General features: G+C 38.1%; 1 protein-coding gene across 7 annotated transcripts in view; it reads right to left on the bottom strand.

Annotated features, from left to right (window-relative positions):
• CCPG1 (cell cycle progression 1) overlaps window positions 1–14,108 on the bottom strand; it is a 42,324-nt gene that overhangs the window by 27,795 nt on the left and 421 nt on the right. For 2 of the 7 annotated variants that reach the window (XM_027553937.1, XM_027553938.1), the window contains exon 1: window positions 13,781–13,799. The exons of 4 other annotated variants lie outside the window; for them this stretch is intronic. In XM_027553937.1, the coding sequence (XP_027409738.1) occupies window positions 13,781–13,795 (15 nt within the window). In that variant the 5' untranslated portion in view covers window positions 13,796–13,799. Of the gene's footprint in view, window positions 1–13,780; window positions 13,801–14,108 lie in introns of those variants that run through there. One more of the 7 variants, XM_027553941.1, reaches the window with a different exon arrangement.

The following is a 14,108-nucleotide window of genomic DNA, read 5'->3' as shown; positions in this document are numbered from 1 at the left end:
TGACTTTCACTTCATAAGAAATCCTATGGAACATTTCTTCACAGCATGAAAGATTTGTAGAACTCTATGGAAGAGAATTTGGCACTAAGCATTACAAATATGTGGTTTCAATATAGAATATAGCACATACTAGGCATATTAGGATGTACATTTATTACACGAATTCTCACATCTCCTTTATGAAGCTTCTTAAGGTAGAAGGATTATACTACACTAGTATAATCACACTCTCCAGCAGACGGGCCTATAGTTGGTACCATTTTAAATTCATTCCTTTATCCATCTGCTCATTCAATATTTATTCAGTTCTTAGCACACGCGAGATACTGAAAATATATTAATGTATAAAGCAAATAAGAGTCTTGCCTTCCTGGAGCTTAAATTCTATCAGTAAAACTATCTGAGCCTGTGCTCCAGGAAAGCAAGGAAGGTTGAGAAATGTTCCCATCCTGTTTTGTGTTCTGACAAACAGCTAACTTGCAAAGGACCAACCTGCCCTCAAAAAACCCCAGGTTAGACTTCCATCCATCCTGAGCCCCTTACTTCACTTGCCTCCATAAAATTCCCTGGTTTTATGAGATACTCCTCATTAATGAACTTTCTGGCTACTGCAACAGTCTGAATTAAACTCATCTCAATTTTCCTATGCATTTCATCTTTCACACCGGAGTCATCCGATAAACAACATATACTGACAGGATACGCAGTGTGTTTGATGGTGTATCTCCTACTACAGAGAAAGCATGGGAAAAGAAAACAGAAATGCTCGGATGGAGAGGCTTAATTTCAGAAAGGATAATCAGGAAAGCTTCCTTGAGAAGATATATTTGCACAAAGATTTCAATGAGTGAGTGAATCGCTGTGCAGTTAACTGGGGGAAGAGTGTTTCAGACAAAATGAACAGTAGGTACAAGGTTGGAACCAAGCCCGTATCTCTGAGAAACAGCAAGGAGGCCTGTGCGATTCGAGAGGAGTGGCCAAGCAGGAAAGTGGCAAGAGATGAGGACAGAGAGGTAAGGAGTGGGAGATGAATGATGCATGACCTTACAAATCCTAAGACTTTTCACTTAAACCTGAGTGAAATTAAAAGTCACAGGAGAATTTTGAGGAGAGGAATAGGAAGATCACCCTGGCTGCCCTATGAGGACAGCACTGGGAGGGAGCAAAGGCAGAAGCAGGAAGACCATCTGCAAAGCAACAACAGTAATCCAGGTGAGATGATGCTGGTTTGGACCAGACTGGTAGCAAAGACAGTGAGAAGTGGACAAATTATACACGTGTTTTGAAGGATTAGCCAACTGGGCTTCCTGATGTACTGAATATAAGGTATGAGGATGACTCCTGTCCTAAGTAAATACAAGAAAAAAATGGCCATTGAGACAGAAAGACTTTAAAAGCAGCAAGTGATGAAAAAAAAATTGGTAAATTGGTTGGGAACATACTAATTTGAGACAACTATTATCATATCCAAGTTGAAACATCAAGTATGCAGCTGGGGACTGAATCCAGAGGAGAGATATAGACTAAACACATAATTTTAAAACAACTTGAGGTGGCAGCTGTCAAAACTAATAACAGCAACAATATTAATTTCACCTAATAAAGTACAACTGGAGTGAATATTACCTGATATGATGGTGCCCCTCATCATTCTTGAGTAGCTACATTTTACTATGAAAAAGGTACCATTTCCATTTCTGTATCTTCTAGAATTAGATACTATGGAGAAGAATGGGGGCATTATTCTCCCACACGTCTACAATTCCAATGTAAACCAACCAATGGGCTGTGAGCAAAGGTCCCAAAAATGCTGCTGCACTGTAAATGTGATCAAAGATGAGACACTTAATCTAGACAGCTTTCAGGAACCTATTTCTATCCTGCTTTTCAAAGGTTCTGGAACTTTCACCTTCCCAAAAGGATATGAAAATGCCTGCTTGAAACCAGACCTTGTTGGATAAAGGAAAGAGGACCCAAGATCCCAACTAATAAAAACCTTTTAAACATCCTTTTTGTCCAATAACAACCCTACAGAAATAAACAAGATACAGAAATAAACAAGACAGATACAGTAAGTCAGCTGGTGGAAAGTACTGTGGAGAAAAAGTAAATGGGGGTAAACAATGCAGAGAGTAGGGGGTAGGGAGGGATCAGAACTTTAAATAAGGCTGTTAGAGAAGGTCTTTCACCAACATACAAAGGTACCTATTTCTCTACAACCTCACCAAAAGGTAACAACCATCTTTAACTTCTGATCATGTCATGAGCAAAAAAATAAAACTGGGTCATTAATTAGTTCATTTGCTACTTTTTTTCTTAGAATGCTTCAATTAAAAAAAGTATCTTCAGGGCTTTCTTGGTGGCACAGTGGTGAAGAATCTGCCTGCTAATGCAGGGGACACAGATTTGATCCCTGGCTCAGGAAGATCCCACATGCTGAGGAGCAACTCAGCCCATGCACCACTGCCTCTAGAGCCTGGGAGCCACAACTACTGAAGCCCACGAGCCCATGCTCAGCAACAAGAGAAGCCACTACAAGGAGAAGCCCACACACCCCAACTATAGTGTAGCCTCTGCTTGCAGCAACTAGACAAAAGTCCATGCAAAAACCAAGACCGAGCACAGCCAAAAATAAATAAATAAGTAATAGCTTCTATCACAAATATGTTTTTAAATTTTAGGTAGTAAAATGTTGAGAATGGAGAATAGGGTCTCTGTTTATATTTTACACCTTGGTTTAGAAAGTCTTTCTCACTCTCAAAATTGTAAATTATTTCCTGTATTTCTAATATTTTGTCAGATTTTAGCATCTGTTTAGTGGAGAAATAACTCCAGAAAGAATGAAAGGATGGAGCCAAAGCAAAAACAATACCCAGTTGTGGATGTGACTGGTGATAGAAGCAAGGTCCAATGCTGTAAAGAGCAATATTGCATAGGAACCTGGAATGTTAGGTCCATGAATCAAGGCAAATTAGAAGTGGTCAAACAGGAGATGGCAAGAGTGAATGTTGACATCCTAGGAATTAGCAAACTAAAATGAACTGGAATGGGCGAATTTAACTCAGATGACCATTATATCTACTACTGCGGGCAGGAATCCCTCAGAAGAAATGGAGTAGCCATCATGGTCAACAAGAGAGTCCGAAATGCAGTACGTGAATGCAATCTCAAAAATGACAGAATGATCTCTGTTTGTTTCCAAGGCAAACCATTCAATATCACAGTAATCCAAGTCTATGCCCCAACCAGTAACACTGAAGAAGCTGAAGTTAAACGGTTCTGTGAAGACCTACAAGACCTTTTAGAACTAACACCCAAAAAAGATGTCCTTTTCATTATAGGGGACTGGAATGCAAAAGTAGGAAGTCAAGAAACACCTGGAGTAACAGGCAAATTTGGCCTTGGAATACGGAATGAAGCAGGGCAAAGGCTAATAGAGTTTTGCCAAGAGAACGCACTGCTCATAGAAAACACCCTCTTCCAATAACACAGGAGAAGACTCTACACATGACATCACCAGATGGTCAATACCGAAATCAGATTGATTATATTCTTTGCAGCCAAAGATGGAGAAGATCTATACAGTTAGCAAAAACAAGACCGGGAGCTGACTGTGGCTCAGATCCTGAACTCCTTATTGCCAAATTCAGACTTAAATTGAAGAAAGTAGGGAAAACCACTAGACCATTCGGGTATGACCTAAATCAAATCCCTTATGATTATACAGTGGAAGTAACAAATAGATTTAAGGGACTAGTTCTCATAGATAGAGTGCCTGATGAACTATGGACGGAGGTTCGTGACATTGTACAGGAGGCAGGGATCAAGACCATCCCCATGGAAAAGAAATGCAAAAAAGCAAAATGGCTGTCTGGGGAGGCCTTACAAATAGCTGTGAAAAGAAGAGAAGCGAACAGCAAAGGACAAAAGGAAAGATATAAGCATCTGAATGCAGAGTTCCAAAGAATAGCAAGAAGAGATAAGAAAGCCTTCTTCAGTAATCAATGCAAAGAAATAGAGGAAAACAACAGAATGGGAAAGACTAGAGATCTCTTCAAGAAAATTAGAGATACCAAGGGAACATTTCATGCAAAGATGGGCACAATAAAGGACAGAAATGGTATGGACCTAACAGAAGCAGATGATGTTAAGAAGAGGTGGCAAGAATACACAGAAGAACTGTACAAAAAAGATCTTCATGACCAAGATAATCACAATGGTGGGATCACTCACCTAGAGCCAGACATCCTGGAATGTGAAGTCAAGTGGGCCTTAGAAAGCATCACTACAAACAAAGCTAGTGGAGGTGATGGAACTCCACTTGAGCCATTTCAAATCCTCAAAGATGATGCTGTGAAAGTGCTACACTAAATATGTGAGCAAATTTGGAAAACTCAGCAGTGGCCACAGGACTGGAAAAGGTCAGTTTTCATTCCAATCCCAAAGAAAGGCAATGCCAAAGAATGCTCAAACTACCGCACAATTGCACTCATCTCACACGCTAGTAAAGTAATGCTCAAAATTCTCCAAGCCAGGCTTCAGCAATACATGAACTGTGAACTTCCATATGTTCAAGCTGGTTTTAGAAAAGGCAGAGGAACCAAAGATCAAATTACCAACATCCACCGGATCATGGAAAAAGCGAGTTCCAGAAAAACATCTATTTCTGCTTTATTGACTATGCCAAAGCCTTTGACTGTGTGGATCACAATCAACTGTGGAAAATTCTGAAAGAGATGGGAATACCAGACCACCTGACCTGCCTCTTGAGAAATCTGTATGCAGGTCAGGAAGCAACAGTTAGAACTGGACATGGAACAACAGACTGGTTCCAAATAGGGAAAGGAGTACGTCAAGGCTGTATATTGTCACCCTGCTTATTTAACTTATATGCAGAGTACATCATGAGAAACGCTGGGCTGGAAGAAGCACAAGCTGGAATCAAGACTGCCGGGAGAAATATCAATAACCTCAGATATGCAGACAACACCACCCTTATGGCAGAAAGTGAAGAGGAACTAAAAAGCCTCTTGATGAAAGTGAAAGTGGAGAGTGAAAAAGTTGACTTAAAGCTCAACATTCAGAAAACGAAGATCATGGCATCTGGTCCCACCACTTCATGGGAAATAGATGGGGAAACAGTGGAAACAGTGTCAGACTTTATTTTTCTGGGCTCCAAAATCACTGCAGATGGTGACTGCAGCCATGAAAGTAAAAGACGCTTACTCCTTGGAAGGAAAGTTATGACCAACCTAGATAGCATATTCAAAAGCAGAGACATTACTTTGCCAACAAAGGTCCGTCTAGTCAAGGCTAAGGTTTTTCCAGTGGTCATGTAAGGATGTGCGAGTTGGACTGTGAAGAAAGCTGAGTGCCGAAGAACTGATGCTTTTGAACTGTGGTGTTGTAAAGACTTGAGAGTCCCATGGACTGCAAGGAGATCCAACCAGTCCATTCTAAAGGAGATCAGCCCTGGGTGTTCTTTGGAAGGAATGATGCTAAAGCTGAAACTCCAGTACTTTGGCCACCTCATGCGAAGAGCTGACTCATTGGAAAAGACTCTGATGCTGGGAGGGATTGGGGTCAGGAGGAAAAGGGACGACAGAGGATGAAATGGCTGGATGGCATCACCGACTCGATGGACATGATTCTGAGTGAACTCCAGAAGTTGGTGATGGACAAGGAGGCCTGTCGTGCTGAGATTCATGGGGTTGCAGAGTCGGACACAACTGAGCAACTGAACTGAACTGAACTGAGCGTCTACATTTAGCTATTTAAACTATGAATATGGATTTTTTCCCTTTTAGTGTGAGTTTAGAAATAATCTCAACTATTAAATAGTCCGTAATTCTATGATTTAAAATGCCATTCTTTGTCACATGCAGTCCCATATATTTATGAGTCAGTTACAGGTCTGTTCTCATGATCTATATTTCAGCACCAAAACAATGCTGTTTAAATGACTATGGTATTCTCATCACTTTCTACAGTGCCATTTTTCAACTGTTTCCTTGCTCCTTCCCTAAACACACACAACCACCCTAAAACACTTAAATATAGGCAATGTTGAAATTGACTGCGGGTTACATATAATACTTATCCCAAGTGCTAAGATTTTTTTTTGTAACTTCCCTTGCAGAAACTCTCTCCATGACCTTGAGAATAAGATTTCTGTACTATAAAGTCAAACTCCTTAGGGTGACATCCAAATGTTCCACTATCTGGCTCTAGCCATTACTGCAGTTGATGAGATCTCCCCTCAAGAACTATCTCATCTGATCAAAGGATCTACTTGCTACAAGTAGAGGAGGAACTGTAGCAATCCTCCACGTCTCCACCTACTCAAGTCATACTTCCTGAATGCCTTCCTTCTTCCTTTCTTCTATCTTTAAGGCTTAGTCCTCCTCCATGAAGTTTTCCTTCATGTTTCTGACACACTGATCTCTCCTTTCCCTGAATGTACAGCATTTATTTATTAGCATAACTTCTATACTTCTGAGCATAACTTGCCTAATGTCAGCTTCAATTACTTTTATCCATGAGTTACTTTACTATGCTATGCTATGCTATGCTATGCTAAGTCACTTCAGTCGTGTCCGACTCTGTGCGACCCCATAGACGGCAGCCCACCAGGCTCCCCCATCCCTGGGATTCTCCAGGCAAGAACACTGGAGTGGGTTGCCATTTCCTTCTCCAATGCATGAAAGTGAAAAGTGAAAGTCAAGTCGCTCAGTTGTGTCTGACTCTTAGCGACCCCATGGACTGCAGCCTACCAGGCTCCTCCATCCATGGGATTTTCCAAGCAAGAGTACTGGAGTGGGGTGCCATTGCCTTCTCCGGTTACTTTACTAATTAGTATTAAGTTCAAAGCTCTGACAAGAAATTCTAATTTTATTTTTAATGTCTTTATAATAGCTCAAAAAATTTAACTGCTCTCTATTAGTCAGAAGTCATACAATACAAACATAATAATCTCTCATCTTTAATCACTTAAATACTCTATTTTATCTACAGAAAAGGACATACAAGCATGTTTACTCAGATCAGGAATTAAAGGATCAGAAATAGGAATGTAACTACAGGTCTAATTTCAAGTCCAGCTGCACCCTTAAGCTTGCCTCTGTTAAATGTAGCACAATTATGAACTTTTTTATTTCTATTTTCAAAAGTGTGGTAGCGTCACTAAAATCACTGAGCACCACAATTAAGGGGTTGAAACAGAAAAGCTTAAAAATTCCCAAGATTTTCAGTCTAAGAAAGCATCTAAAACTGTTACTGTCACTATGCTTTATGGTAATTTGGCACAAATTCACATTTTAAAAAGTATTGTGACAAATACCTCTGGAGGTAAATGGTAAGAACTGTATCTCTTTGGGGAATTAAGGAGTCTTCAATTCTGTTCATTGGAAAGGGGAGAGAACCTTTCACTCTGTTGCTTCTTTTTTTCCAAATAGTCTCATCTTAAGTGAAGGTGAAGTTTATATTTTTTCCCATCTACAACGTCAACCTTATTTCAGCCCCCAGACTCCGACAATAAATAAGCCTAACCTAGGAGTGCCTGGCCTTTGTGCTGTCACCCTAGCAAAGCTAATTCCAAAGCTTACTGGCTAGAATGGTCAAGTAAACTCTCTATTTGAAATAGACTGAGTTTTTGTATGGCATTTTAACTGTTATAGCAGATAAATCCTGCAGCATATTTTCACCATGTACAGGCCAAACTAAAGCTGCTTCCAAGCAGCAGCAAGAGAAGAAAGATCTCACAGGCAATCCTGCATATGAACTCAAGCACCGGCTGCCATTTTGGATGCTCACAACAGCACAAAAGCTTTCTATGGTTTTTGTGAAAGGTAGAGGATGAAAGAGATGCAAAAGATAGGAGTCATTTTCACATAAAATGCCTCTGAATTTAAAAAGAAAGTAAATTTCACTGTTCTCCCTCTCCTGACTCCCGAAGGGGGGGAAATCAGGTTTTTTTTTTTTTTTTTTTGCCAAATTGCATCACTCAGAAATATAATCTCAATTAGACTTCATAAATGTGATGTTGCAAAAGGCTTTCAGATTGATGTCATTTCTCCAGTTTGCCGTGTGTAAGTTCAGCATTATTAATGTAAGGCTTCATAAAACCTTAAGACCGCCTGGCAAAAATACAGCCCAGAGATTTAAACATATAAGATAAAAACACAGGGAAAAAAAAAAAAAAAGACTCGAAACCGAAAAGTTTTAAAATCTTAAAGATAATCTTTTTCTAGGCTTTACACAAAACCTAGAAACTATATAGGAGAAGTTTTCCGTTGTACAAAAATCATAAACTTATTTTAAAAGTCATATAAGTAAGAATGAATACTAAGCATATTTGTAACATATATATAACAGAGTTTTTAAAACATTTAAAATACACCAATAAGTCAGTAAGAAAAAAGGTTTAAAACTGAACAGAAAATTTAACAAGGAACAAGAGTAAGCAATGTATGCTATGCTAAGTCACTTCAGTCGTGTCCGACTCTCTGCGACCCCATGGATTTTCCAGGCAAGAGTACTGGAGTGGGGTGCCATTGCCTTCTCCGAAGCAATGTATAGAAGCAATGTATAGAAGACACTAAAATAGCTTATAAGGAAAAATGTTCAACATTACTAGCAAAGATACACAAAGAGAAGCCAAATTACTTTAACACCTAAATGATGAACAAAGATTAAACAGGTTAATATGCTAAAGAAAAATAAACCCTACTGATACTAATTTATATGCTTTAAATGAGTTAAAATTTTAAAGAGTGTATTTCAAATCTAAAAAAAAAAAAAATTACATGCAATATGTCTGCTAAATTTCAATAAGCTATTTATTACCTTCATAACCAGCAGGAAAAGGGACATCTTTTAAAATGAAAAAACCAGCCCAATACTAAGTAAATGATTAACTGAAGCAAAATCTAATCATCTTCTGGAGGACCAGTCTTTTCAGGACAAGTTAAAGGACTTAAGGGAATCATATTAAAATACTTATATCTGAGGTATCAGAAGTTTATTGTGGAAAACTAATATTAGAGAAAAAAGAACATAACCCAGAGCTTTGAAGAGTCCACAGTGTAGTAACTATGGGATCAAGATGTGGATCCAATGGCTGTCCTTCCTCTTGTTTACATTCATCTTTTAAGTGGATGCAAAGATAACCACTCCATAGCAAACAGGCTTTCCTAGTTTTAATGGAGTGAATTTCATTTAAACACTGAAATCTGTTGCTAAAGACAGGCATCTGGAGATAAGTCTCCAATAGGAATAGTATTAAGAATTTCACTTTATCCACCCCAGAAATAGGCAGCAATACTGTTATAATACAGGTTAACTTTTTGATTTACAAAACAAATTCTGCAAGAAGTGAGCCAATATACAATTTCTTCACAAGTTTCCTTTTATGATGTAATATCCTTCAAATGGGGAAACAAAAGCAACTACTACTATATTTGAAGACAGAAGTATCCCCTTTTGCCTCCACCTTTGATAAAGAAGCTACACCTTTGATAAAAAGTTTGAAATAAAGTAGTAAACAACATGGATTCAAAATGCTGGAAGGAAATTACGATACTGATTAATATGGAAATATCCTTTCCACCAGGTTTTCTGACTCTGAGAAGAATCCTAACTTTCCAGAATTGTTACATCTTAATTTTGAAAAAGGCTAAAAGAACCAAGAGTAAATCTAAAAGCTTGACTAGCTCCATACTGCCCTCACTTGGACACTGTTAAGTCCCTGGTGACTCCTTTTCCCTTTTCAGAGATAAATAAGTAGAACTATATAGCTTGATGTTTTCTTCTACTCTCAATTAAAAAAAAGTTTTTACTTGTTAAAATGTATGTATTAATCATATATCTATTATTTTTTAACATACTTTCCACAAAAAAGATAATTTGTCATAATTTTTTTTTTTACAATTCTCTTCTACTTTTCTGTTGGGGAAAAAAAAGCCAGAAAGATTGAAAACAAAGGGATTATTTTTTGGCGCCATGCTAGCAGCAAGTAGGATCTTAGTTCCCGACCAGGGCTGGAACCCATGCCCCATTCAGTGGAAGTAAGGAGTCTTAACCACTGGGCCACCAGAAAAGTCCCCAAAGAGATTTTATATATTTTTATTGTTTTCCATTTTTTTTAAGTATATAATAGACAATTAAGTATACCCCCACTGTTACTTTCACTTATATTTGTTCTCATAAAGTCCTCAGAATTGATTTATAAGTTTCTAAAAGACTTGAATGCTCTGTATGTCAACCAAACTTGATGTTAATCTCAACGGTCACATACAGACAGGGTTGATGTCCCCAGAAGGAGGTGTCCAAGCTCTAAACTATTCCTCTCCCTCAAAGATAAATGCTTACACACACGTCATGCATCTCTGGGAGGACCTGGGATTTGACATTCAATGTAGGCTTACTACTCATGAAATCAACTTACAGTACCATTTTAGAACATTAAAAACAGCATTCGCTTCCTACTGTTAAGTCACACTGATGATCTTCCTTATACTTTAGATGCGCAATTAAAATAATTCAAAACCAAAATTAAAGGCCCAACCATAAAATCACACTGCTATTTCAGGACCTTTAATGCAGCAAAGTGCAAAGTCACAGTCAGGAAAGGGGCCAGGTTTCCTTCGACCTAGTAAAAGCCAAAAAGCACTACCAAAAAGTCAAATGAAGATATCATTTGACTTTTTTCCATCAAACTTGTCAGCCAAAAGTGTGTATCACATTAAGTCATCACATTTCAAATGTATAACATGCTTTATGTAAATGTTACTTACGAAAGCCAATAATACTTTGCATTGGTAGATCACTCTGACACAAAGTAATATGATTTTTATACCTGATCTGATTTTCATGAATATGCCATGAAATGTGGCAATGGCTATTATTTATAACATAAAATTGGAAACTACAGATTCATAAACTGAATTACTGTCAACATCATTAAACATTCTGACTCCTAATCCAATTCTTTTTTCACATTTCATCATGCTGGCAACATGAACCAGAAGTGATTTTAGTAAAGTGCTTCATGGGCAAATACTGAAGAAAAATTAGATTCTGACTTCCATGCTAATACTTCCTTCAGAAAGCCCTTACACAGGTTTCCATACATTAAACACCCTTTAAAAAAATCCTCTAAATCAAATCAGTTAGTTGCAGTCTTCCCATTATAGAGCTAAATTTCACTTTAGAACTGTTAAGATTTTTTTTCAAGTTCATCTGATACAATAAACATGACCTTTGAAACAAACTCATATTTTTTAACTGTTTTAAATTAATCAAGACTGCAGAATTGTCAGACAAATATGGTATGATATCACTTACATGTGGAATATAAAAAACATAACAAACTAGTGAATTTAACAGGAAAAGAAACAGACTTCCATATAGAGAACTAGTGAGGGGGGCAATACCGGGGTAAGGGAATGAGGTACAGACTAGTGGGTATAAGACAGACTCAAGGATGTGCTGTGCAACACGGAGAATACAGTCAGTATTTTGTAATAATAAATGGAAAGTAACCTTTAAAAACTACAAAAAAAATTTATTACAAAAAAGAAAAATTGCACAACTCCCAGAAAGAAGATTCTTGAAAATATAAGTTATTACTTACAATATGGCAACTTCCTCACTTTAACCACACATGAAAACAAAAACAATTCAGCCTCTACTAGTTCTACATTGTTAGATGAGTCTGCATTTTCTGTTTTAAAATACTCTGGGCTTAACAGGCCTTACACTGTGTCCATATTCTTTACATGTCAGAAACTACTACTTCTAAGATCTCAGTTCAAACTCACATAATTTTTTAAATATTAACCTGCATAAAAATACAATATTATAATCTAGAACCAGTTAGTAAATCAGACAAGTTAAGCAATTATGAATGTTTCTTATGCCATGTAAAGGAACTCAAATTTTTAACAAGGTATTGAACTAACACAGGGCACAAGACACACAAACCAATACAAAATACTGACAAGAAACTGAAATTTGGGGAAAGAAACAACGCTCCAAAGAAAAGAATCTAAGAAAACAAAGTATGACTTCTACAGTTTAAAAAAAGGGGGGAAAAAAAAAAAGCTGTAGAATGGATATTTTATTAAGAATAAATGAACACTTGGAATTGAGGTAAACCCCAATTTTTCAAGACTGATAACTGCAAAAATACACAGACTATTCTTCTCAAAGAACAATGCAGCCCTGTCTTTAGAACAGAAAACAAAGTGTGGCCCAAACATGCAACTTACCATCCATATCCAACATAATCATAATAGAAAATGAAACAAAAACATAATCCAAAATATCAGGCGTATCAAACACAGTGCTTAAAATGATTCAATGAAAACAAGCTTAACATCCCCTATTTTATAATAATGTTTAACTTCTTTATTTCCACTGGCAAATGATAAATGAAAAAATCTTGCTATATCCAGATCTTTTCAGATTAACATGCCCATGCTTTGTCACCTTGAGTTACAGGAATAATCAAGACTGCACTGCCTTAACTGAAGAAAACTAAGGAATTTTGTCTTTTGATTTTACTGTCCAAAATAAAAACAGATCAAGATAAGATGTACAAATGCTGAGAATGTGTCATATTTGTTTTGTTTTCCTTTCCAGTCCAACCAAAGCATTTCTTGTCATTTCTCCACAACTAACTGACATTTAAACTTGTTATTCATAGTTTGTGGATGCAGTAACAGGGGCTCTGCCTATGTTGTTTGTCGTTACTTCTTTTTAAAATTAATGTTTAAAGAGTTTACATAACTGGAATTGCTTTATCTGTATCCCTTTTTTAAATTAAATTTTGCCTATAGAAAATTTGGAAAATACTAGAAAATGTAAAAAAAAATTGTAGTTGCATCATCTAATCACTTTCATAACTATGACTCTGAGTCTTATTTCTAAAACACATATAACCACTTCTAGTTCTATAGTTTAGTAAACAAAATTAGAATTACACTACTTTCTAATCTATTTTCATTTAAAAACTAATATTTCCCACACGCTTAAATATTATTTGAGAGCGATTTTTAATGGATTCTTTTTTTATATATATTCATAGCAACTTTATTCGAATTCTTAGCCAATCCTTAGGTTGGGGTAAAGGATTAAAAATAATCCCCTCACTTTCTCCCTTCCCTTCCCCTTTATGACCATAGTGTAGAAAAGAATTGTAAACCATTCACACTAGTGTCCGAGATGTGATAAATAGCCCCCTGAGAAATGCGGGGCCTAATAAGATTCAAACTTGACACAAAGAAGTGATGCGCTAATAACGACGTTTCAAGTACTATTCAGTAGATGTGACCTTACTGGAGGCAAATTTCCTAAAATTTGCGGTACTAAAATAATTACCTAGTCTAGCTACAAGAAGGCTCCATTCTATTTCTTAATAAAGCTAGACTGAAGCAGCACCAATTTCACCCGCTCAAGAAAGTGCCTAATTGGCCGAGTTCGTCAAAATTGGCGCTCCCAATGGCAAAAAGTTGGACTCATGAAACAAAATAAACAGGTAACGCGTACAAGACATGGTGTGGACTGACGCTACGGTGGGTGCTTATCGATTAGGAAGGGGACGGGGGGGGGGGCGGGGGAGGGGAAGGCAGGGAGATTTGATGATTATCAGACTGGCGCACAAGCAGAAATCTCAAATGCATTATTTAATCTTTCTGCTCCTGGCATCACAAGGCTCAAATGTCACCAAAAAAGACCGGCTGGCTGAAAACCCGGCGGGGTGACGCACACAACATCTTACCATATGGATTCTCATCAATCAGGACCGAGAAGAGCCTTAAGCCAGCCCAGTGGAAGAAGGCGGGTGCGTCCCCCGGACCAACGGCTCCCCTACAACCCCGGCGCTCCGCTCGCGTCTGCACGCAGGAAACCGAGGATACAGGACCACCGGACCGGACGCCTGGGGATCTGCTGCGCCGCGGGGACTGCGGCCCCGCGTTCTGAAGGGGCCACCCAGGCGACAGCAAACGCCGAGAGCCTAAGGGTCAAGACTCCCCTCAGCTGAGACCCCACGAATACTTCCACCAGACGACTGACACAAGAACCGCGACAGTCGGCGCGGACTCCCC

The sequence above is a fragment of the Bos indicus x Bos taurus genome, chromosome 10 (assembly GCF_003369695.1).
Source record: "Bos indicus x Bos taurus breed Angus x Brahman F1 hybrid chromosome 10, Bos_hybrid_MaternalHap_v2.0, whole genome shotgun sequence".
Classification (NCBI taxonomy): domain Eukaryota; kingdom Metazoa; phylum Chordata; class Mammalia; order Artiodactyla; family Bovidae; genus Bos; species Bos indicus x Bos taurus.
Note: the sequence above shows the minus strand (reverse complement) of the source record. Positions and strands in the feature narration are given on the sequence as shown.